Here is a 25,704-nt window from a genome sequence, read left to right as displayed (position 1 = left end):
TAGAACTGCATTAGCAACTCATCCATTTCCTGTTTTCCAGACTAGAACAGAACAAACTCCGTCCCATTAGGTCTTTAAATCAAAGACTTTTTTTTAAGACTTTTTCTAAAAAATACACTCAAGACCAAGCAGAAACTGTGAGCTTGATTCAGGAATCACTGGGTAGAATTCTGTTGCCTATATTATGCAGGAGGTCAGACTTGATGATCATAATGGTCCATTTTGGTCTTAAAATCTATGACCTTACCCATCTCTATTGCTTCCAGCCTTAAGCCAACCTCTGTCAGGGGTTAGGAGGAAACGTCTCATGGCTATCCCACAACTGCCTACTTCAGGGTATCTTGCACCTTCCTCTGCAGCATCTATTATGGCCATTGCTGGAGACAGGAAACCGGACTAAGTGGATCACTGGACTGATCAGGTATGACATTTCCTACACTGTGTTAGGGTTTAATTCAAAGTCCAGTGGAATCCATGGGAGTTTTTCTAGTGAGTTCAATGAGCTCTGGATCAGGCTTTTGATTTATTTTTGTATGTCACCTCAAGTGCAGTACTTACTTCTGATTTTTCTTCCAGAAGTAGCAGGTTAAGGCTACGAGCAGCACAGCCATGAATGCACCAACACCTGCTCCAACTTTTAACCAAAAGTCCATGGTTTCACAGGTGCTGACCCTTTTCTCAGGCAAGGCAATCCCCTTCATGCATTGCTTTGGCTCATTCCAGACATATAAGGTTTCCTTTCAAAAAAAATGAGAGAGAATACAGAAAAGCGATGTGAATGTAGAGAACGTTTATGGACATTTTGAGGTTAAGCCAACAACATGTTTTTGAGGCAGTGAAATTACAGAAAACAGAGGTGTTATTTACTTTAAATATATATATATATTTAATCATATGAGGGCCAGATTCTCCACTGGGTTATGCACCTTTTCTTCATACACTACAGGGACGTATACTGGCTGTAAATGCCTGGGAGAAATCCCTGCTGGCACAAGTGTATTGCTCTCAGGTCCTCTGCCTATGCCGCCCCCTCCCCCGGCCCCATTCAGCATGGAGGAGTGTGTTGGGAGAAGAGATGTAGGGTAAAGGGAGTAGGTGTGGTGTAGTCTGGCTACGATGTCCAGGACCCTACCCCAGTGGAGCAATTTAGGGTATGTCTACACTGCAATCAGATGCGTGACTGCACCCCAGGTAGCATACCCATGCTAGCTCTAATCTAGCCTGATCCCCAAAAATAGCAGTGAAGATGATGCAAGCCCGCGCTGTTGCAACAGTGCGCACCCTGGTTCTGGTCAGACTAGTCCATGCTGCTGTGTCTTCTGTGCTAGCTAAACTAAAGCTAGTGCAGCTATACCGACATGAGTGGCAATCATGCCTCCGATTGCAGTGTAGACGTACCCTTAGAGCAGTGTGGCAGGTACTCTATACTACACAGGGGCTTGGGACAGCCCTAATTATCAGGGAGCTGTAACAGGGTTCCCAACACCCCGACCCCTTGCTCCTGTGCTGAGCTGAGTTCTCGTGCAGGGCAGAATCTAGCCCATGTCTCCAAAATGGCTTGGCCTAGTAACCTGAGATTTAACAGTAAGAATAATTTTGGAATGAGACCCAACTGCACTCCCCTGCGTCATGGCTGCAGGCACGGGGAGGGGACAAAGGATGTACGCTCAATGCTTGCTCCTCACACAGGCTAGCAGAGACTGGGATGGACAGAGAGGGGAATGGGTGGAGCCTGCCTCTGACATGGTGCTCAGAAGAGCAGATCTGGAATGGGGAAGGGTTAGTAATCTGCAAATGGAGAAGGCCAATAGCAGATAACTTCTCCTGGGAGCAAAGAGGGAGTGGAATGAATTGTGACTCTTTCCCTGGTCTGCTCTTGGAGCAGCACGGCTAGGTGATGTACAGGCACAATCTAGCCCTGTGGCTTTTACACAGGCAGTTTAACAGCACCCCCGAGCCTACACAACTCATCCAATTTGACTAAAAGGCTTCAGTCCTCTACCTGAAATCCCTTTTTACAAGCTCCCTCAATCTCATGGTAGTCATGCTCTGTGCACAAAGGACAGGCTTCTGTACTTTCCCACATGAAGTAGAAGGTGCATCCATCACAGGTGCCAACAGGGCATGTGCTAGGAGAAAAGCAAAGTTTGGTTAGCACTTGTGACACAGGTTTCAATCCGGGGAAAGGCGAACCGGTCTGGATTCTCTGCCTCCAGACTACTGCTCAATAATAATTATGATAATTAATAACCACCCATTGATTCAACATTTCCAAAACAAACCAAAAAAGCCCAGGGAAAGATTTTTCAATCAGTGAAATATCTAGCTTCAAATAAAGAAGGTGTTAGTCTCGCAAATTACTGGCAATAAGAGTCCAGATACCACTGATACTACGCTGATATAAAACTCTATAAACTAAACTAGAAGCAGTCACTGAAAGCACTGGAGTTATTCCAGATTTGCACCAATGTACGCAAGGGGGAGAATCTGGCCCATAATGTTCAGCTTTGTAAATATATTCTAATATCCTTAAAAAGCACTTCCTCAGATGAGGTTGCATCAACTTCTGATTTCATAACTGTGTTTTATGTATATCTTTTGTACTTGAGGGTGTCTTTCTGATGTGTTCCAATCAATCAATTAGAGTGACTAAACAACAAAGATTTATTAATTGACTAACTGAGCCAAGTTGCCATGGACTGCTATACACCAAAGGCCAAATTTTCAAAAGTGGCCAATGATTTGGGATGTCTCAAGTTGGACATGCCAAAATTGAGGTAACCTAAATCAGTATCTGCCTTTGAAAATTGTGGGCTAAGCAATTTTAACTTTGTACCCCACTGCCTGCCACACCTAAATGAAAGTTGTCAGTAGTTTAAGTAGATGTCACTGTTCTATAAAGATGTCAAAATTACAGCTGTATTTCATTAGCATAATTTATACAACTACCACTAGGTGGCAGGTAATACAGACCTCTGCTCTAGTGACTCTGAATTCTTTTTCAGAATAAATTTTATATTTGAGTAAAGCTGAGAAACAAAATGTATATGAAAAATAGTAGGCCATATTCATCCTTGATGTAACTCCAATGATTTCATTGGCAAATATCTAGAATTACAGGGGAAAAGCTATAAATTACTAGAAAAAATTATATATATTTGGACAAAGTTCATCCCTGGTGTAACCCCACTGGTAGGAAAAAAGTTAAATTTTGTCCCAATCTATTTTTCTAGTAACATCTAGCATTTCCCCTACAGTTTCAGATATTTATGTGAATTAGAAACAGAACCCCAGTGTTCTATTATGTTATGGGTAACCCCACCACTGCTGCCACCCTGATACCCAGAAGCTTGCGAAAACCCCATTTCTTTTTTTTATTTCAAGGTGTTCAGGCAAAAACATGTATTGCAGTAATTACAGCTGCTGTTTCTACTTGCTCTGAGTTGATAGGGGAACATTAATTGTAATTGTGATGCTTTGAGTGATTTCCTCCGTAGGTAGCAGACATGCTCTGTAATAGTTACTTAGTGGAAGGATGTTTACTAGCCTACTGAACAGGTAACAGCTTCTCCACAAACCTGAGAAGTACAAATGGCCCTATTCCATGTTCAGTTAGTAGAACAGAATACTATCTGCACTTCCACGACACTTGCTCAATTGATGTTACCGGCAGCTAGATTGGTTCTAACAGTGACAGTAACTGGAAGTCTATTCAACAGCCAAAAATACACAATTGGTTCATTAAATCTGGATCATACTTGCTATAGAAAAACTGACTTAAGAGAGATTTGTCGTGTCACCCTGAAATCTGTCACACATTTGACAAAATCCAGAGAGCTAGAAGACCAACCTCACTTGCCTTGATTTGACTAATTCAGACCACCACCTCTGAATCAGAGAGTATTTTCTCAGGAACATTGGTAGGCCTATTTCCCATGTTCCTTTCATCTTACACCCTGGCTAAACCAGGAATAAACTACAAAGAAGGCATTGCTTATTTAGACATTTTTGTTACAAATACAGATGTCTACTCTGATATTAAATGCTCTGCTTGAACTGTTATTGGATCGTGATCTTCCTCAATCAGTCCAAGATACTTATATGATCCCCTTTACCATAATATCTGAGCACCTCACAATCTTTAATGTATTTATCTTTGCAACGCCCCTCTGAGTTAGAGAAGTACCACATTTTATAGATGGGAAACTGAGGCATAGAGAGGCTAAGGGACATTCTCAGGGTCACACAGGAAGTCTGTGGCAGAGCAGGCTTAATTCCTGTTTAAACTAGAGCTTATATTTTAGAAAAATATCCTCATTTTAATTTAAAAATTTCCAGCGATGGAGAATCCACCACGACCTTTTGTGAATTGTTTCAATGACTGATTACTCTCACTGATCAAAATTTGTACCTCATTTCCAGTCTGAATTTAACTATCTTTTTATATCTTTGTCTGCTAGATTGAAGAGCCCTCTGTTATCAAATTTCTGTTTCCCAGGTAGGTACTTATGGATCAAATCAACCCTTAACCTTTTCTTTGTTCAGTTAAACAGACTGAGCTCCTTGCATCTATCACTATAAGGTTTCCAATCCTTTAATCATTCTCTTGGCTCTTCCCTGAACCCTCTCCAATTTATCAACGTCCTTCTTGAATTGTGAGCACCAGAACTGGACAGAGTGTTCAAGTAGAGGTTGCACAAGTACAAAATAGAGAGGTTAAATAAGCTGCCTATTGTGCACTCTTTCCTGGCTTTATTGCCTAAGAGCAGGCTGTTGTGGATCTGTCTTAGGTGCTACCGCAGGGGCCTCACAGCCAGCAACAGCTAGAATGTGCTGCCTGCAGTTCACCTGGAGATGACATATATATGGATCACTGTGGCCAGGTATTCACCTGGAAGAAATGTGTGTCATCTCCTGGACAGTCACAGATGGGAGAAAGCACTTCTCACTACTTGCTAATCTAAGGCAACTAAACGAGTTTTGCCAAGGATGGCTTAAGAGGACTAGGCATCTAGGCAATACTGTAGTACCCTTAATTAAATACCTGGGGACTGAAATATCGCCTTGGCCTGGTTTGGTGGGATTACACCTCATCACCACAACAGTTGCACGTCCATTTTCACAGGGGGTTGTAAGTGTAGAAGACCTAATATGAAATAAGAGCAAAGTTTTCAATGAATATTGATTTTACTTTAAAAAATTACATATTGCACAATAAATGCATATTTACATGTATGCACACAATTCTGCCTAGGTGTGCACCTAGAGCTAGCGAGAGTCTGGAGACTCTGCCTGATTTCCAGCAGTGCTGAATCATTCTGACCCAAGTCACCACTGGGCTCGCCTCTGAGGAACAGCCTCCCCCCGCAATCCAAAATGACAGTATTAGAAAATCATAACCACAGAGATCATGGTCTGAATGTACTCTGCAGGAAACACTACAGTCGACTCATTCACTCCACTACCCCAGGAAGCTGCAAACTACACTTCCCTGCAATTGCAGAAGGTGGGCAGGACTCGGAGAATGACATATGTTGCATCAATATGCCCCCTGTAGGCTAACGGCTTAAAACTACAATGACCTTACCCACAGCAGGGTCGCTGATAGGTAGGGTGACCAGATGTCCTGATTTTATAGGGACAGTCCCGATATTTAGGGTTTTGTCTTATATAGACTCCTATTACCACCACCCCCTGTCCTGATTTGTCACACTTACTGTCTGGTCACCTTACTGGTAAGGATAGTACCTGGAGGAACAAACTAGGAAGAGGACACTGTAGGCTGAGCGTGTCTCAAACCAAGTGATTTTTTTTTTCTCCAGTTCATTTTTGTAACAAAAATGTAAAAATAAAAATGAACGCAAAAGGAAGTATATAAATGTAAAGCGCGCATTTAAAAGAGAAATTAAGGAGAAGCCAGGGCCCAGAAAACAAGGTTGAAGATGGCACCTGGAAATATCCAGGCTCTCCTCTGTGTAAATCAGGAATAACTCAGACTTGTGCAAGCTGCTGCATTAACTGATTTCACAACCTACTCATCAGCACGCCCATCAGTCTGAGCCCAGGAAGAGTGCCTTAAAGACCTTCCCCCAAGTCTACATTCCCTTTAAACAATTAAAGAGCGCTGATGTTCCTCCTACGGAGAATTTTCCACCTACTTGAAAAAGAAATTCACATCAGGTATTGTCCTTTGGGAAGATGGAAACATTTCTGTTGCAATGTTAATATTTCCCAGTATGGTTTCAACCGTAGCTCCTAAAAATAAGAGCAAACAAAAAAAGAGAACAAATTAAGCATGTGGTTTTTGAAAGGTACATGCTTTACAAAGTGTGCTTTCCAGAATGGCATTTGATTTGCTAATTAAGAATTTGTCCAGTAATTTCGCATTATGCACAATTTTTTAAAGATAAACCACGTGAACTTCTACCCATCTCATAAGATACAATTTTATTATTGAAGGTTATGCAATAAAACAAAGAGCTAATACTAAAATTCATGGTGTGAGATAGAGTTTTACGTTTTTCAAAGGGAATGTGCAATTTGTGGAGGATTCCATATCTACAACCTTAACGAGTGGAATCCTCTGTCCAAATAACAGGTCCCGCATAGGAATTAACAGTGTGAGCTTCCCTGCGCTGCTCTATACTGTCCTCTACCAATACATGGGTGGACCGCCTCTTGGGGTTCAAAGTTTGTGCTCATGCTCATTCTGTCTCTGCAGAACTGCCAATGTGGGGGGTTGTACTTTCAATGAGGATGGCCCTAGACCACTAGAGACAGGCGAAAAGTAAGGGGACACATTCACAAACTTTTTTTTTTCCCCAACAAATGTTCTCCCATTAGTTCGTGCTGAAATTCCTGAGCAGCTCCCTTATCCCCCTGCACTGTGACCCTTGGGGTTGGGGGCCTACCCAGGGTAGCATGGGAGACAATGAACTCCACATGTTGCAGCTCCACCTCTTGCGCAGGTGAGGAGGAGAAAGGCAGGGAATGGGAGGAGCTTTTGTTCTTCTCTGCCTTGCATTGGCCAACACAGCTAAGCCGACACAGTGGGAAAACAAACTGGTTAATGGTATAGACCAGTAGCTGCTTAACCTCCCCTGGAGGGGAGCAAAGGGGGAGCCAGAGATTGAATTGTGACTCTACTGGCTTGCTCCTGGGGTGATGCAGCTATTCACTGCCCCTTACTCTGGGCGGAGACTAAACTCTCAGTCTAGTCCTAAATATATTATTTTGAAACCATGACAACAGGTTTCTTCCCTTAAATACCTCCTCCATTCCCCTTGCCAAATATCTTCCAGCAAGGTGCCTGAAAGCCTTCTTGCCTTTGTTTCTCTGCTGTCTTCCTTGCTCATTGCTTGGCCTGAAAAGTATCGACATCTGTCATAGGTCGGGCACTCCCCACCTATTGCACAGGGCATCTGTTCTGCACCATCTCCTCAATGATCAGAGAAGGAGGAAACACATTAGGAGCGTGTGACCCTGAGAGCTTCCCAGTGTCAGAGAGCAAGGGCACGGTGGTCTCAGGTAATAAGTTTCAGCTGGTCAGACCAGGTCAGCGTGCCCCAACTTACTTATGTCATAATCTGTATCTAATGGATGTCATGTCCGATGTCATTGGAAAACTAATAACTCACTGAGCCTTGGTATTCTTGTGTGATGTATATATGGGGTATGTATTAAGAATTAGGGATATATGCTGGAATTATGACTAAAATGTATTTAAACCAGGCACGTCAGGGGAAGTTGGTAAAGAGGTCTGCCCTAGGCAAAGGAATGTTTATTTGCTTCTCTGGCCAGCCCAGTCATCAAGCAAAGACAAGGAAGGTCCATTTACATATTAGGTAAACAAAGTGATCAAGCTAACAAGCGAGGGAGGAGACAGCTTCCAGTAGGGAAATGAAACTTTATCTGGGCTTTAAAGAGAGAGGGTCTGAACGTCAGGTGATAAGCAATTGAATCAACTGATTACTGTGTTATAAAAGTGTATCAAGTCAGTTCTTTTCTGAAAACTAATGACACACTAGTGATTAATTCATTGTGAAATGCATGTATTAGCACTGTATCTGGAACTGTGAATACTCACTGATATTGGGCTTTACAGTCTGTGACCAAACAAAGGGAGAAACAGGTTTCACTCAGACAGGAAGGAAGGCAGCTATCTAACTGTCTCCAATGAAATTAAGCAAGGTGTGACCAAAAACAATGGAAGTTTCATTTACATGCAAATCAGTGTGGGGATGGGAAGATCACAGGAAGGGAAGAACAGCATGAGGTCATCCTACCTCCTGAAACAAGATCATTGAACTTTGGAAGATACAAGCAGACACAGAAAGCCATGCTGGCATCCAGCATAAGACAGACATAAGGGAACAGAGCTGAGAAAGATTGGTCCTTCAGCCGAGGGGGACTGAAGTCTCTGGAAACTGAATATAGGTGAGAAACCTGCTTAGGCAAAGATCTTTCACCTAGGAAGACAAGGGAAACCAGCCCCTTCTGTTTCTGTGGAAGGTCCTGACTGAGAGAAAGGCAGCCATGACTGGAAAGAAGAAAGACTGGTAAGAAATCAATCTTGAACAAAGACTGTAGCTTGTTAAGTCTTAGCTATTACAAAGGATATTTTCTATTGTTTTACTTGTAACTGTTTCTATTTTCATTCCTTATATGTGAACTCACTTAATCCTATGTATATTTGTTAATAAATTGGTTTTATTTTTCTATAAACGAACTCAGTGCTGTGTTTTCAGGGAAGGGTGGGGTATTTACCCCAGTTAAGTTAACAACCTGTAAAGTGCTTTTGTCTAGGGATGGACACTTCAGGGCAGACAGTTTTGGGGAAATTCGGGACTGGGAATGTGTTGGGGTCACCCTGCTGGTTGTAACCAAGGCTGGTGGAAGCCAGAGCGGGGCTGTAGACGAACTGCTGGGGTCAGAGCTGCCTAGCACACAGACACTCAGGGCTGGTCTACACTGGGAACTTACATTGCATAGCTACGTTTCTCAGATATAGAAGCTCTAGGTCAACAGAAGAATTCTTCCATCAACCGAGCTACTGCCTCTGGAGAGGAGAATTACCTTCGTTGACAGGAGAACACCTCCCGTCAGCATAGGTAGTGTCTACACTGAAGTGCTACAGTGGCGCAGCTGCACTGCTGTAGTGGTTTAAGTGTAGACATACCCTTAGCGTGTCACCTGCATGCTTGCAGGCTGGCTGTGAGCATCCCAGCTCGGAAGGTATAGCAGCAAAGCACTGTAAGGCACGCCAGGTTGCAGGGTAAGTGCTGACACAGCCCTTTACTAGTCTGAACTGCACCACCAGAAGAGTGACCAAGTATAAACTAATAAATAGAGAGCCTTCTCCACAAAGAGGCTAAACCACTGCAATCCCCACTGATGCGCATAGGATTTGCAGGATTAGACCATAAAACAATATCGCCCTTTTTCTTAGTTGCAGCTGAACAGCCTACAGAATCTTCCTCATGAACAAAAAGTAAAAGGCACAAAACCATGTACCTAAGAATGTATCAGCAAGGCTGTTGGACTGCAGAGCCAGTGCTGTTCTGAACCCTTTACTGTCTGATGGGATGATCGTAGACTGGCATACAAAAGTTCCCACCAAGCTTGAAGAGTCTTCTGATTCAGCTACCATGTCCTTTACTGTGACATCTGTTATATTGTCTGTGCAAATCGCCATCTTCTTTCCCTATGGATATTAAACGAGTAAGGGAAGATGTTAACTTCTGGCAGGATTTGCAGCCTTGTGAGGGAGGGGATGCAAACATAGAGGGTGCTGATTCCCCATTAGCAATGGTCATCAAGAAAGAGAAAACATGCAACATTACTTTGCCATCATGAAGCTTTCAATTAAATTCTGGTGCAAATTCTGAAACAGCCAGTCACCTACCCGCTGTGCATTCCCATATGTACTATCCAGAACCTATGATACTAAGCACCTTTATTTGTTTATCTTGACAACATGGTGTTTATTTGCAAAGCATAATAAAATGCCTTGTAAAAGAAAAGCGTTTTCCCCTTAACCATATAATGATACACTAAAGTACCTCATTATCTGGGGTTTAATCCGGAAAAGCTGTTCTCTGAAAGAGTATAAATGCATGCAAAGCATAAATGCATGTATATTAGGTTCTAGCCCACAAGCCTGCATTAGTGTCTCATGGAGTCATACATATCCTTCCATGCAGACCTACAGTAAAATTTTAGAGCAACAGCAACAAAGGACAAAGCAATTTACTCATCAAGGGCCCAATTCTGCAAGCTAATGAGCACTCCATGTTCCCGATCCAGCAATGCACTTAAGCACAGGCTTAACTCAAAGCAGGTGTGTCACTCCAACCTGATGGGACTACTCACCTGCTTAATGTCACATCCATGCTTTGCTGGATCAAGAAGTGTGTGCAGCACCTGACAGGGCTCAGCCTTGAGGCTCTGATCCAGCGAAGCAATTAAGCATCTGCGTAATTTGAAGCATGCAACTAGGCCCCTTGGATTACTGCCATCCATGGGACTACTTACATGCTTTCATTTACGCATGGGCTTAAGTGCTTTGACAGATCAGGGTCCACACTAGCATTGTGTCGGGACATTTCAAGACTCAGATTAAGCCCCCGTTGCTGGAAATCCTGGTTTTCAACTGCATCGGTTAAACACTTTTCACCACTGCTCCAAAAGTCTGAAAACAGAAAGTCAAGTACAGACGCAGGAAGTGCACAGCTGTGGCAGACAGCTGGGCCTCAAGGGACGCCAGAGACAGAAACACCGGGGCCGTGAAGAAAGAAGTCAACAGCAAAGAGTCTCAGCTGCTAGCTCAGCGGCACACCACGTTAGCAGCCGAAAACTCGGGTTTATGACTGGATTTAGGAGACCCCTCCCCGGCGTGAGAGCAAAGGAAAAATCAGTGAAGCTACGGAGTCAGCAAGCTCCATTTCTGTGTATCAATTCAGCCTTTAGCACGCCTGTGCCCTCGCCGGAGAATCATTCTGCCATATACAGCAGCCTCACTCAGGGCTGGATTCAAAGCCCACTGGAAAGTGCTTGTGCTATGCAGGGCCCATTTCTGTAAGTAGCTGAGGGAGCCAAGGACCGTTAGCACCACCCAAGATCAAGTCCCAACTGACCAGTGGGGTACTGCAACGTATCAATGTCAGCAAATGCAAACGCCGAGTGTAAGGCTACACCCCGCCCGCCTGCAAAAGCCACCACTCACCTCATTCCCACACAGGCTGATGTTAAAGAAATGAAAGAACTTTGTCCCTTTGGATGTAAAGCTGGGTCCATTCATTAAGGACCCCACCCCGCTGAGGTTGGTAAAGTCATAATTCAGGGTCTGGTTGTCCCTGAGGTAAGAGAGCGTGCAGTCACTGAAGCAGGCGGAATGGTCCTTTGGGAAGGAGAGAAGGTAAATATTACAGGACAGCTACTGACCCCAACAACTCCCCTTCCTCTGCTAAAAGTAAAGGGAGAGTCCCTCCTATCTCCCTGGCTCACATCTTCCCTCTCCTAGGTTGGTGAGGTGAGAGCTCCCACTCCTGTTCCAAACTATTTTAACCACAGTTTATATCTGCTGCAGGCTACCACCACTATATCGCAATCTGACGTGAGTCTAGAATTCCAGTCAGCAGAGGGCATTGGCAAGTGTATGTAACCCCAATTAATCCAGTGTTGGTCTTTGTCCCCTACTGTAGCTAGATAACATATAGCAGTTTACGAGTCCATTACTACATTTTCACTAATGGATCTCGTGCTTTCAGTCAGCCAGTAGAAGCTTGGGCTTTTGGATCCCAACGTCCTGGGTTCGATCCCTGCAGATGGACTAGACGGGGGTTTCGTTGCACAGAAACACAACTATAGCCTATCATCACATGTTTACAAACAGAAGTTACACCAGGGATGAATTTAGAGCTATGAAACATTGGTTTTAACTACACTGCAGGACAAGCAACCTGGTGGCATTTCTACAGTGAAGCAGTAAGACCTGCCCCTAGAGTGCTTATACAACAACCTCCCATCTCTGCCTTTAGTCAGGGTTAAAACCACTTTCAATCTCTGTACCTTGTTGCTTTTACTGCCAGGCCCACATGGGATACAAGACTCTTTGCCGTACACCTGATGTATGGACAGATATGTGTTGGCTGGGCACTCCTTGCATTGGTTGGTTTCCTTCTCAATGTAGTGTCCAGCAGGACAGGGTACGCAGGATGACGCAGACTGTTCAGACCCCAGTGCGCAGGCCCGGCAAGACGAGGCAACTCCATCCAACACATTGGTCACTGTTATCGAGTAGATCTTTGCCACGTCGTGTATGAATTGCCTGCTCTGAAACAAGTGCAGGAGAAATAACCCCAGAGCTACTTTCGAGTCACACGTTAAATACTTCACCTATAGTATAGCACAATCAGAATCCGGAATGCTCATCTTCTGTGCAATTGGGCCCCAAATATGGGAACACATTTAAGCATGTAGTTAGCTTTAAACATGTGTGTCACAGGGTGGGATGGCCCTTTAAGGGAGTTGGGCTTAGCCCCTATCTGTGACTAATAAGCTGCGGCTCAGGTGATGGGGCTGAGGCAAGGGATCAGGGGATAGGAACTTGCAGACTAAGATAAAAGGCCAACAAGCAGCTTAGTTGAGCATGGCACCAGTGATACCTGCTCTTCCAGGAGAGCCTGGGTCAGGGGAAGGGGCCTATTTTGTCTGTTTTGATTTAGGTTTAATTGGTTTGATTTGGAAAATGAAACTTAACCCTGAAGTAAAGGGATTGAAATCGTTCTGTTGTTGAGAATGTTATTTAATGCACTGGTTGGTGTGTTTACCCACTGGTTTACAATGGGCCTAAGTCCCATTGACTTTAATGGCACTTGAGCACTTGCTTAAGATGCTTTTCTGAATAGTGACTTGGTGAGTTCACATTTAACAGATGGGGAAACTGAGGCAGGAAGGGTCACTGCCCAAGGTTACAGGAAGAGACAACTTCACAGCAACGACTAAAACTCAGACTAATAGCGTGTGCTCAGACCATTCCTCAACTGACAGACAAATGCCTAAAACTCCTAGCCATTCTCCACCTCCACCTCATTCTAGATTACCAAGTTCACAGCCTGTAGTATTGCAATTCTTTTTCCATCTGAAGTCCATAACGTTGGCTTCTAACAGCATACGATTACCAGCACCTGACTGGTCTAAATGTAATTCCTAAATTCACATCTGAGGCTGGGTCTACACTACCCGCCTGAATCGGCGGGTAGAAATTGACCTCTCGGGGATCGATTTATTGCGTCCCGTCGGGACGCGACAATCGATCCCCGAATCGACGCTCTTACTCCACCAGCGGAGGTGGGAGTAAGCGCCGTCGACGGGAAGCCGTAGAGGTCGATTTTGTCGCCGTCCTCACAGCAGGGTAAGTTGGCTGCGATACGTAGAATTCAGCTACGCTACTCATGTAGCTGAATTTGCGTATCTTAAATCTACTCCCCCTGTAGTGTAGATGTAGCCTAAGGGATAAGAAGATCATACCTGAAATGATTTGTTTAGCTAAATCATGTGTTGAGGCTGAAGAAAAGGGGAATGTAATTAGGCAAGGGATTGTCTTTTTTTTTTTTTTTAACTGTTTAAAAAAAATGTGTAGTGACTTTTGTGGTGGGTTGACAGACCTGCTGGCTAAGTCCTTTTTTTTTTAAAATTAATTAATGGAGATATCCCATCTCCTAGAACTGGAAGGGACCTTGAAAGGTCATTGAGTCCAGCCCCCTGCCTTCACTAGCAGGACCAAGTACTGATTTTGCCCCAGATCCTCAAGTGGCCCCCTCAAGGATTGAACTCACAACCCTCGGTTTAGGAGGCCAATGCTCAAACCACTGAGCTATCCCTCCCCGCCTCCCAAAAGGCAGCAGCCAGGCATGATTGCTCACAATCACATCACCAAGGTACCCGCTGGAGACCTAGTCTCCATGTTGAGTCAGTCCTATCTCTACTGAGATCACTGACCCTGGTGCCAACTTGGTGATAGGGGCTTTGTGTCTACTAAGAACCGCTTTACCAATTCATTTCACATAAGCTACCAGTCAGTCATTTGATGGTGATGACTTGGTCTTAATGCCAACACTGCATGTTTATTCTGTATTATAAATGAAACAATGTATATTTAGTACAGAAGTGGTCCTTAACTAGTCAATATGGACTGCAAGAGCCGCTATAATGACAGTGGAGCAATCTGCTGGTGTCCTACATGCAGGAGTCGGGATTAGAAGAGAGAGCAGAAAACTATGGCACTTAACTGCCCCTTACAATATTTTCTGGACTGAGCAGGCCTTCATGCTTAATTCAATAACAAAGGAACAGCGTCTCTTGGTTTGTGGTGGAGTAGATGAATGTGTGAGCCTTTTGCTTTCAAAGATCTTGGGATTTGTCTCAAGCCCCTGATGCTATACTTGGTGCCCTCCAACTAGCTCCAAGAGGCATGTGCCTAATATTACAAAACCAGCACAGAATTTGTAACACATCAGCATGAATGGCAGTCTCTGCTGAGCAGAGCTCCAGGGTTGCAATGGTAGATTAACAGTGTTGTGTGTGCAGGTTAGCACTGCACATGCCCACGTTTATGGTTGACTGCTGTCACTCCTTCAGTTCTCACAATTACTAAAATCTAACCAAAAATGTAGGAAAAGGACATTGAAATGAAAATTGTGGGAGAAATGCCTCAGTGTAGATTATACAAAGAGATGGAGATGCTGCCTGGGACACTGGGCACCAAGCCACAATCAGTGAAACTATTTTGAAAACCCGAAAAGAAGCACTATTGGCAGAGGAAGTCTCAATACCAGTTGGCTTATGAACGTGAGACAAGATATGGTGTTACAGTGCCTCATTACTCCAGAATTACCTATAAAGAACACAGGAAAACACAGAGATAAATACACAATGAAATCTTCCTTGGGGTGTCCTCAACGAAGACATTTGTTCAATGGGCTGAGTTTGGTGGAAGAGATGAACCAACTATTAACACATAACCTGTGTTGAAGAAAAGCATTGCGCTACCTTCAGAGGTTAATCTATGCAAGGGGAGTTCATCTGTATATAAAAATTGCCTCCTAACGCTGCCAGGGTTAAGGAGACCTTGGGTTAAGTGCAATGTAGATGCTGCTCACACAAGTTAGAGCTTCCCCAACATGCCTCTAAACCTGATAAAGCCAAAAGCCCCAATTTCAGCCAAGTTCTTAAGCAGATGCCTAATTTCAAGCACGAGAACAGTTGCACAGACAATTCTTTCACACTTTTTCCAATGGAGCTGCTCCCAAGGTCAAAGCTAGGTATGCGCTTAAGTACCTTGCTGAATCATGGCCCAAATGCAAGGTGCTGAGAAAGACATAACAGGATGGACAATGTACAAGTGCAAGCACAGGAAGCTTATGCTTGTAACATTTTCTGTCTCCTCAGTTTCCCAAGTCAGCATTTTTCATGTCACTCTCTACCATTATTAAAACAAGACAACACCTACTTTGTGTCAGATGGAAGCAAATTTGGATCTGAAATGAGGGACATCTCTTCCAATAAGGGGGAGTCAATTGGATCAACCACCTTTTTTGGAGATCGCCCAAGATCTTTTACTTTTAGAAATTTATTCAACTTTTCCAGCTCCTCGCTATTTTCTATGTCATTTCTTCCTTTTTACCCATCCACTTTCCATCTCCCTACTCAGCCACTATTGGAAGTCTGATATATCCACAACCACAAATCCAGATGGCAGAAAGTGGCAGTTAAGTTGGACAGGAGGTCTACCATCTGCCAGCTTCCTCTATAAATGAACTGAGAAACAAGATGGAGTGGACTGGGAGTTCTGGGCACTTCGAGCAAATGTCAAGAGGAGGCTATGTTGTTAAAAAAGCAAGCATCTAATACTTACATCTTCGCCCTGGTTTGTCCTCTGGAAGGCCCATGTGAATGTGAAGGAAGCATTTTTGGAGATAATGTGAGTGTAAGATTGTTTCTCCTTCGTCTTGCCCCAGGATTCCACCACATTCGTGTTTTTTCTATTAATATCCTAAAAATGTACATAGTAGAATTAACAATACTGTGGAATGAAGCTGTGAAATATTAAATGCCAGTGTGTTACAGAAATAGCTATGAGGCCTTAGCGACTCCCCAGACTTACACAGTGGGTGAGTGGCAGAATCAGGAATAGAACTCAACTTTTCTGAGTGCAATTCCCATGCCCTGTATCCTGAACCACGATACTACTATACTTGAGAGGTCAAAATCCTGATCATATTGTAGTCAATGGGAGTTTTGCCAATGGATTGAATGATGCAGAATTTAGTCCTTTGTTGTATTCTTTTAAAATAATCAGATAGCAGAAAAGAACAGGATCATTACCATGAGTGATGGAGAAGCCCTGCTAGAGCATCAGATAAACACCCCTACAAGGGCACTGCAGATATTAAACTAATGCCACACTTACTCTTAGTGATAATAAACCTAGTGCAGCTAATTCATGCCCATATACAACTATGAAAGAGATATGTGGAAGACCAAGATCATATCCCTCCGCCATACAGATCGAGGTCTCACTTACCACCATAAAGTACATCACGCAATCTGCTGAACAGATGGTCTCAAAAATAAAAGAAATCCGTCCTAGTTCTGACCCGGTTGCTCCCGTCACCGATGTTGGAGGTCTGTTTAACAGACAGGAAATGAAATATTGAACAGGTGCTCTAAGGACACCTAGCAGTCAATTATGCCAATTGGTTTTTTAATCAACAAGAGAGGTGAAGAAATTCACTCGCATGAAACCTGTCCTAATGTAACCGGTTTTTGTACCGGTATCACTACTTCAGTTCGGGGGGAGGGGTGTGTGTGATTTTTTATTATTTTTTTACAATGAACATACGGTTTTACCTGTCTGGATCCCTGGGGCAGTCCAGTCAGCTGTCAGGGCTCTTCAGGCCTAATGCCTGGGGTGCCCTCTCCAGCCCAGTCTCTATTCAAGCAAAAAAGCATTTGCAGGTTTCCAAGCAGGCTCAGTTAGTGTCTCTCATTGGGCCCCTTTGCACTGGCTTCCTGCCCAGCCACTGCTGCTCCCTATAAGTCCCATGCAGCTCCGCACCCAGCTGTGAGGTCTGGCAGCCACCGCCTGTTCCACTGGCAGCTCTGTCCACAATTCCTGCGGCTTCTCTCCAGCTTCCTGCTGCCACGTGGCTCCCACCTCCAAACAGAGGTTGGCCACTTCCCCTTTCGGACCTTCCTCCGTGCCTGGCCAGGGGAAGGGGAAAGTGCACGGTGAGGAGGCTGATGGGATACATAATCCCTGCATAGCCAGGAGAAAGGGGATGTACGGTGGGGAGGGCGCTGATGGGAGTTGTAGTCCCCTGGTTTGCAAATCCATCACCTGTTCAACAACAACTTTCTTCCTAGTGAAGGCAAGACCCTAGTGAAGGAGAGCTGACTGAGCATGTCAGAGAGGACACACACACACATTCAGAGTCACTGTGATCTCTCTCTTAGAGACCTTTCTTGTTTGTTGTCATCCCTTATTCTAAAATAAAAGTCAGCCATATGGCTGCGCGTTGTGTATGGGAATACATCATACCGCTGACTTCAGTAGGATTGCTTACGTAAGTAAGCTCTGCAGGGTCACAACCTAAGGCCGGATTCAGATCTCATTGGTTTGACTTCAATGGAATTGCACCTGATTTGCTCCAGCCTAAGTGAAAGCACAATATGGCCCTTAGCTGCTGGCCAAGGCCCTGATACCATTATCCTGTGCAATGACTTCACTCCATACAGCTGTAAGAAGCAGCCTGATTGCAGATTCAAGGCTTATGTTGTCAACAGTCCCAATCACAATAAAATACTGGATAATGAGTTACTTATGGATGATGTAGTACTGGAGAATCAGGCTTGGTCTATGCTACCACTTACATCGGTATAAGTCATGTCACTCAGGAGTATGAATAAGCCATCCCTTTGAACAACATAAGTTACACCAAGCTAAGTACTGGTGTGGACAGCGCTATGTTGGCAGGAGAGCTTCTTCCACTGACATAATTCCCGCCTCTCGTGGAGGAGGATTTATTATGCTGATGGGAGAGCTCTCTCCTGTCAGCATAGAGCATCTTCACCAGATGCACTACAACAGCACAGCTGCATCGGTGCAGCTGTATCGCTTCTAGTGTAGACAAGCCCATAGTAACTTTCTTTCCATTGTATTCCAAGCATGAGCCAACGTGAAACAGGTACAAGAGGAAAAAATACAAGAAAAATTGACAAAGAAACTATGTTCCTTACTTAAATCCTGGGATATGCAGGTTCAGGATAAGATAATCATTGTCAGAGCCCCCTGCCCCACTCTGGATGTGATCACCAGCCACCTCCCAGCCTGCAAAGGAAAGGCCATTTTTTGTACAAGAAACAGTCAGTTTATTTAAATATGCAAGTCTCTCTATATAATGTATTTTTCAAAATTTAGTTAATTATTTAAAAAAAAAATCTTTAGACTAAATTGTAAAGTCCTAATAAACTGTTTTAAGAATGGCTGTACTGGGTCAGTCCAATGGTCCATCTAGCCCAGTATCCTGTCTTCCAGCAATGGCCAGTGCCAGGTGCTTCAGAGAAAATGAACAGAACAGGGCAGTTATCGAATGATACATCCCCTGTTGTCCAGTTCCAGCTTCGGACAGTCAGAAAGTTAGAGACCCCCACAGCATGGGGGTGCATCCCTGACCATCTGGGCTAATAGACACTGATGGACCTATCCTCCATGAACTTATCTAATTCTTTTTTTTTTTTTAAACACACTTATACTTTTGGCCTTCACATCCCCTCACAACGAATTCCACTGTTTGACTGTGCATTGTGGGAAGAAGTACTTCCTTATGTTTGTTTTAAACCTGCTGCATATTAATTTTATTGGGTGACCCATGATTCTTGTGTTATGTGAAAGGGTAAATAACACTTCCCTATTCACTTTCTCCACACCATTCATGATTTTATAAACCTCTATCATATCCCCCCCCCCCTTAGTCATCTCTTCTCTAAGCTGAACAGTTCCAGTCTTTTTAATCAGTCCTTGTATGGAACAGCTTCCATATCCGTAATCAATTGTGTTGCCCTTCTCTATAGCTTTTTCAAGTCTAATATTTCTTCTTTGAATTGGGTAACCAGAACTGTATGCAGTTTTCAAGGTGTGGAGGATTTATATAGTGGCATTATGATATTTTCTGTCTTATTATATATCTCTTTCCTCATGGCTCTTAACATTCTGTTCTGCTTTTTGACTGCTGCTGCACATTGAGCAGACGTTTTCAGAGAACTATCCACGATGACTCCAAGATCTATTTTTTTTTTTTTTGGAGTGGTAATAGCCCATCATTCTCTTGCATCTCCTGGAAGTTAGCTATTAATTGTCAATTTCACAGGCAAATATTACCATGAAGTCATGATTTATCAAAGCAACTGAAATTCTACAGAGTGGGACATACAAGAGGTCTGACTACTTGATCATAATGTCCTTCTGTCCTTAAAAATCTACAAATCTGTGGAAGTCCATCCCTATTCAGCAAAGCACGTAAGCACTTGAAGTTAAGTCTGTGTTTTGCTGAATCAAGGGCTGAATTACATCATCCTAGCAGTTTTAGCATGTAAAATAGAGAACAGTTGTTCACCAGGATCCTTATACAGAACAAGAACAATTCTTCATAGGCACTAATAGAAGGATGGGTTGGAAAATTTTTGAACAAGAATATTTTCATAGGGGTTCTGTGACGGCTCTCTGCTGCCATCTCAGCGCACATTCAGGGAGACTGCTTTGAAGGCACTAGGCTGGCTTGATGCAAAGATTGAAAACTTTGTATGTTTTCAAAAACACTAATAAAATGTCCTTGAAAGTCACAATGATCATGAAGACACAAATGGAAAGAACCAAAAATAGAACTCGGAGAGGACTTTTTTTCTAATATAGACCTTTAGATGCATAACAGTGTACTATGGGCCAGATTCTCAGCTGGTATAAATCGGTGTAGCTCCAGGGAAGTCAACGGAGCCAAAACGTTTACACCAATTGAGGATATTTATTTTCTCCTTTTTGGTATTCAACAAGTTTTATATCTATTAGAGGTATCAAATCCTTGTGCAGTGAGAGGACGAAAAGGAGCTGCATGTTGGGATGAACTGCATAAAGCACATATATTCACTGGGATAGGCACTCAAATACTATGGTGAGTGGCACCCATGAAAGACAGACAAGTAATAAGATAGAAAGACCGGCTCACCATTCATTCCATCACACTTTGAATTGCCAACATTAAAACAAGAAGTCTTCATATTGACTGGCAGAACGTTCCACCATTTATATTCAAGCCCGAGAGCTGGTTCAGTCCCAGCAGGGCAGGCCTTGCATTCTACAGGAAGAGAAAGGCAGAAAAAGAAAATTACACACAATAAGTGAATATCAAACACAGCGCTTTAAAAAACTCCATAACCATTAGCGTTTCATTCAGGGCAGCTGTGAGCAAATCTGAAGACACAGTTCAAAAGAAACAATTAAGCCCTTTAAAAATGAACAGCCAATGATCACACAGAATCAGACCTGCAGAACTTTCTCCCAGCTGGAATGACAGAGGCCTCACTGCGGATGATACTTTGAATCAGATCAGCTGGACTAATGAACTGTAGGGAACAAATAGGCACCAGCAGAGGGATGGACTAGATGGAATGTTTTGTCTGGAATGGTTCTGATTCCATTCTCAGAGAGTTTAAAAATAACTTTAAATATGTGCATACCAGCCAAGAGACATATCCAGGAGACATCATAGTAAGTAACGGCAGCAATACATTATAACAAAGCATTCTGGGGATCAACTGGGACACTCCTGTTCTTTATGTTCTCCATCTCTCCCTCCCTTCCCCAATCCTGCTCCAATGTCATTTAACCAATATCTATTTTACAGACCAGAACACTGACTGACAGGGACATGTCACAGAAATGTAGACCACACACAAACAAGTGACAGCCTCCATAAAAACAAGCAAAGTCTGTAGGCGTCTAACTGCCATAAGTTATTGAGATGGTGTATTCACCAGATAATAGACCTCATACCCTTTGTTCCATCCGAAATCATGCCCTGAGGGCAAGGAGAGCAGGAAGATGATCCATTGTTGTAAAACCCAGGGTTGCATGGTGGACAATCCTTCTTCTCTCCAGAAGGAGGCAGTTTCAACGCACCAGGAAGATCCTCCCTGCAGATTTTAGGCTCTATCCATTTGTACATTATCTGAGTCTGAAATTGAAAAGTATTTGAGTCACACATTACATTAGATGGCATTAGGACTCAAAGCTGATTAAGTTCCTAATTAATGTTCACCTGAAGGTGCTGGGTGTTTTCGGTGGGACCCAGACATGACAAAATAAAAACCAATCAGAGAGTTTTGGACAATAATGTTAAGTGAATACAAGGGAGTCATGGGAGGAGAGAGGAGACGGGGGTCACAGATGACTCCAAGATTTTAGGCTATAAGAGCAAAGCAAAGGTTTGACTGTGAAGAGTGTTAGTGGAGTCAGAAACATGGGACAAAGAGGACTTTTTACCTAGGAAAAGGATTCAGTGCCTGAAGCATTCAGTAGGCCCAAGTTATGGTGTAGGCAGGAGCCGAGAGAGTCAAGACAGGCAGATAAAGGAGAGTCTGACAAGGTGGGATGTCATTTTATCATACACACTTGCACACAAGCTCACACACACCCACACTCATCCCTGGGTCATTTGACAAAACTTCTAGGTTCACACTGCTGAAATCAATCACACAAGGACTACTGCAATCCCCTACGCTAGGCTTCCTGAATCCCTACACTCTAACCTCCAGCAGATCCAGCAGCACAGACTGCTTTCTCATTCCAGTAGCATCACCCCATCCCTCTGTCACCTTCATTAGAAACTCTCCTCGCACTCTCTCCACTCTAATCCCATGATCTCATAGCCTCCTTCTGCCCTACGCTTCTCTGTATCCCCTCCCATAAGTTAGAATTCTTCACCACTGGAAACAGGGGGCCTCTTTTGCACTTTGGATGCCACATCTGGAGCTTTCTTCCCCTCCCCCATTTCCTCCTACACATGGAAGCCATCATCTTCCAACGTGGATGCCTGAAGACAGGAGCCTAAATCCATAGCAAGGCACCAAAATAAGTGACCTGATTTTCAAGAGGACACGCATCTGATTTTATTAATTATTATTTGTTGTTTGTATTGCAGTAGCATGCAAAGGCCCAAATCAAGATCAGCATCCCACTGTGCAAGGTGCTGTACATACACATAAGAATCTACAGCCTTCCTCTGATGAGCTTACAATATAATTTAAAACTAGATGCAAAAAGTGAGTGTAATAAGCAATATGAGGAAAGGACGAGAGTAACAGTAATAATATCGCACAGTTACATAGGCTGTCCATGTGCACAATTTGATAGCTACAAATCAGTTGAAAATATGTTTCTCTTTTATTAACAAACAAATATCAGTTATCTCCGACTACCATTCCCATCAATACGGGCCTGACCCAAAACCCACTGATATTAGTCAGTCTTTTCAATGTGCTTTGGATCAGGCCTTACTTGGTTGATTTCTTTTAGGCACCGCAGCAGATCTCCATTGACTTCCAGTTGGAACATGTTGGCTTTAAATCACTTTCCCTCTTTAACCAGACTTTAAAAACAAAAACTTTCTATTTTCCCTGAAGCATTTTATTGACTTTTTTCTGTGAAGCGTTTGGGTTACTCTGTATAAAGAACACATACAAAAAATACTTCCTTCCCCTCCCCCATTTTGAAAACGGAGCGTATTTTGAGGCATTTGTATATGAGAACTTCACAAGCTGAACATTATCTCAAGACTTGCCAATACTTTGACTCTCCAATCCTTTCAGTGAACACATGTTTAGAAGGGAAATGAGATCAGGTAGCATGAGCTGCCTTTTCCTGAACCCCCAGGAGTGACTTATGTGCAGTGAAATGTTATTTGTTCATTTGACATACAGCTCAGACTGTGCAATTCGATCCCCCATGAGCAGACTTGAGTCCGTGCAAAGCTCAGTTGCCATCCCAAGGGTTCCTAAGGGATAGATCATTGCAGGATTTTGGTTTCAGGATTTCATTAGGCGAGAGGTTCCCAATTTTTTTTTGCTGGGTCCCCCTTCAGAAAGTCACATCCCACCATGCATGCCCCTCCTCTTTTTAAGAAACAGTGTTTCCACAGATGCCTAGGATCAGAAGCCTATCCCGGCCAGGGCACCCTGCTGCTCCCCAGCCCAGGGCACATTCTGGGTATGCAGTCCCAGCAGGACACAGACAGATAGGCTTGAACTCCTTTCCTCATGTCCCTGGGATCCCCAGAATCACTCACAGGCCACAGGCTCCTCTGGCCCCTGGTGCAATCTCCAGCACTCATCTGCAAGAGGCTGTGTTTGCAGGGAAGAACTACCTCCCACATGGGGGGGGGGGCACTTATGTATCAAGCTCTAGAGAGGCGAGCAAACTGGAATGGGCCCCTCCCCATCTCCGACACAGGGAGAGGCCACACCCCCTCCCGCCTCACCTCTCTCCTCCTGTTGCCCCTTGACATTCCTGCGTGTACCCCAGAACTTGGCAGTACTGCAGTTAGCCATGTTGTATGTGCAGCCACTGCTAGCTGAAAACCAAACATCGCATAGCTAGGAATAATCTTAGGCCTTTGTGAGACAAGGTTAGACAGGTGCATACTTGCAGTCTGTTAATTAGAATGGGAGGATGGGATAGAAAGTTATGGAAGAGACGGAGTGGATAATGACCTTGGTTTTAGGTGCCCCTGACATATTGTTGTTATGGCTAGAAATGCTTTGAGATAATGAGTAGTTTGTTGAAATTAGGAGAACTGGTGACGCAGTAGAGGTTATTATGCCGACCCACTAGGAGTCACTGTAGGTTGCGTGTTTTGTTAGAATTAACTATAACAGATTGGGTAAAAGTAAATACCTCACAACAATCCAAGGGAGCTTTTCTTCCAGAAAGGAGCCGACCTTTAAAGAGTGTCCCTGAAAGCCTGGCTGGTGATCACTCAAAACCATCTCAGGCCGTGGGTAACTATAGCTGGGATGTCCTGAACCTATTGCTTATGTCTGTGTGTGCTTAATATCTAATAAATTGTAGTTTTAGATCAGAGCATGCTTACTTGTATTGATATTTCATCAGACAGAATTGCTGTGTTCCCATTGATTTATTCCTGGCATTGCCTGGAGTGAAACAGTGAAATTTGCTTTGGGTTCTGAAAATCCTGGGTAACAGATTTGGCAAGCCAGCCAGGAGTGGTGGAGAAGAGGGAAGGACTGATACAAGTGGTTTGTTTGTTTTGCAATAGGAGAAGGGGATGGTGGAACAGAGCAGCTCAGATAGTAGGACTGCAGAAGCGTGGGGGTGACAGTGAGTGAGAGAGTAACAGGCTGGAACAGGAAGTGTCTGGATTGAAACAACAGAAAACAGAGAGTGAGGAATCCCATAGTAGAACTCAGGCTGATCACGGGAAATGTCAGAGCCATGTTGGGAGAGCAGAAGGGAGTAGTGATTGCAATCCACGGGAGTTGTAGCCTAAGTGGGGGGAGAGGAGTCAGAGGTGGATCTCTGTGTGACGGGTTGAATCACAGAAACCCCCCTGGGGTTGCCAACTGATGCACCAAGACTACTTCTGCCCCTGCTTTCCCTGCCAATTTGGAACTCCAGAACCCTGCCTGGTTGTGCCAGACAAGCTTGCTGACTAAAAACACAGACCCAGGTCTGAATTATGTCCCACAAACTGCAGGCTTAACTGAAAGCAGCTTAAGAGTTCCTGTCTCCAACACTCAGATGTCTAACTCCCAATGGTGTCCAAACCCCCAATAAATCCGTTTTTACCCTGTATAAAGCTTATGCCAAGTAAACTCAAATTGTTCTATAGCGCTGATAGAGAGATATGCACAGCTGTTTACGCCCCCCCCCCCCAGATATGAATACATACTCTGGGTTAATTAATAAGTAAAAAGTGATTTTATTAAATACAAAAAGTGGGATTTAAGTGGTTCCAAGTAATGACAGACAGAACAAAGTAAATTACCAAACAAAATAAAATAAAACACGCAAGTCTATGCCTAATACAGTAAGAAAGTGATTACAGATGAAACCTCACCCTCAGAGATGTTCCAGTAAGCTTATTTTACAAACTAGCCTCCTTCTAGTCTGGGTCCAGCAATCACTCACACCCCCATGGTTACTGTCTTTTGTTCCAGTTTCTTTCAGGTATCCTCTGGTGGTGAAGAGCCCATCTCTTGAGCCAGCTGAAGACAAAATGGAGGGGTCTCCCAAGGCTTTATATAGTTTCTCCTTGTGGGTCTAAGCCCCTCCCTCCACCTGTACAGAATTACAGCTACAAAATGAAGTTTTGGAGTCACATGGGCAAGTCACATGTCCATGCATAACTCAGAACTTTACAGACCAAGCCACATTCCTGGGAAAGCTCAGATGTGGATTGGCATCTCCACATTCATTGTTGGCTTAAGTGTTTCTTGATTGGGCACTTACTGAGAATAGTCTTTTCTCAGGAAGCTGACCAACGGCTTCATTGAGGCTACTTAAAATTAAACCAGTACACCAATATTCATAACTGTGAATACAAAAATGACACATGCATATAAATAGGATGA

The 25,704-nt window shown here is 43.7% G+C and overlaps 1 protein-coding gene across 5 annotated transcripts in view; it reads right to left on the bottom strand.

The window, feature by feature from the left end:
• The window catches only part of ELAPOR2 (endosome-lysosome associated apoptosis and autophagy regulator family member 2), a 161,524-nt gene that overhangs the window by 9,356 nt on the left and 126,464 nt on the right, over nucleotides 1-25,704 (bottom strand). For all 5 annotated transcript variants that reach the window (XM_065553516.1, XM_005304494.5, XM_065553506.1 and 2 more), the window contains 12 exons: nucleotides 21,110-21,290; nucleotides 20,283-20,411; nucleotides 18,301-18,391; nucleotides 16,586-16,688; nucleotides 15,917-16,054; nucleotides 12,070-12,333; nucleotides 11,225-11,398; nucleotides 9,514-9,703; nucleotides 6,159-6,255; nucleotides 5,045-5,146; nucleotides 2,003-2,129; nucleotides 559-737 (listed from right to left, as the gene is read on the bottom strand). In XM_065553516.1, coding sequence (XP_065409588.1) covers nucleotides 559-737; nucleotides 2,003-2,129; nucleotides 5,045-5,146; nucleotides 6,159-6,255; nucleotides 9,514-9,703; nucleotides 11,225-11,398; nucleotides 12,070-12,333; nucleotides 15,917-16,054; nucleotides 16,586-16,688; nucleotides 18,301-18,391; nucleotides 20,283-20,411; nucleotides 21,110-21,290 — 1,775 coding nt within the window. The remainder of the gene's footprint in view (nucleotides 1-558; nucleotides 738-2,002; nucleotides 2,130-5,044; nucleotides 5,147-6,158; nucleotides 6,256-9,513; nucleotides 9,704-11,224; nucleotides 11,399-12,069; nucleotides 12,334-15,916; nucleotides 16,055-16,585; nucleotides 16,689-18,300; nucleotides 18,392-20,282; nucleotides 20,412-21,109; nucleotides 21,291-25,704) is intronic.

The sequence above is a fragment of the Chrysemys picta genome, chromosome 1 (assembly GCF_011386835.1).
Source record: "Chrysemys picta bellii isolate R12L10 chromosome 1, ASM1138683v2, whole genome shotgun sequence".
NCBI lineage: Eukaryota > Metazoa > Chordata > Testudines > Emydidae > Chrysemys > Chrysemys picta.
This window is presented reverse-complemented; position numbering and strand designations above follow the sequence as displayed.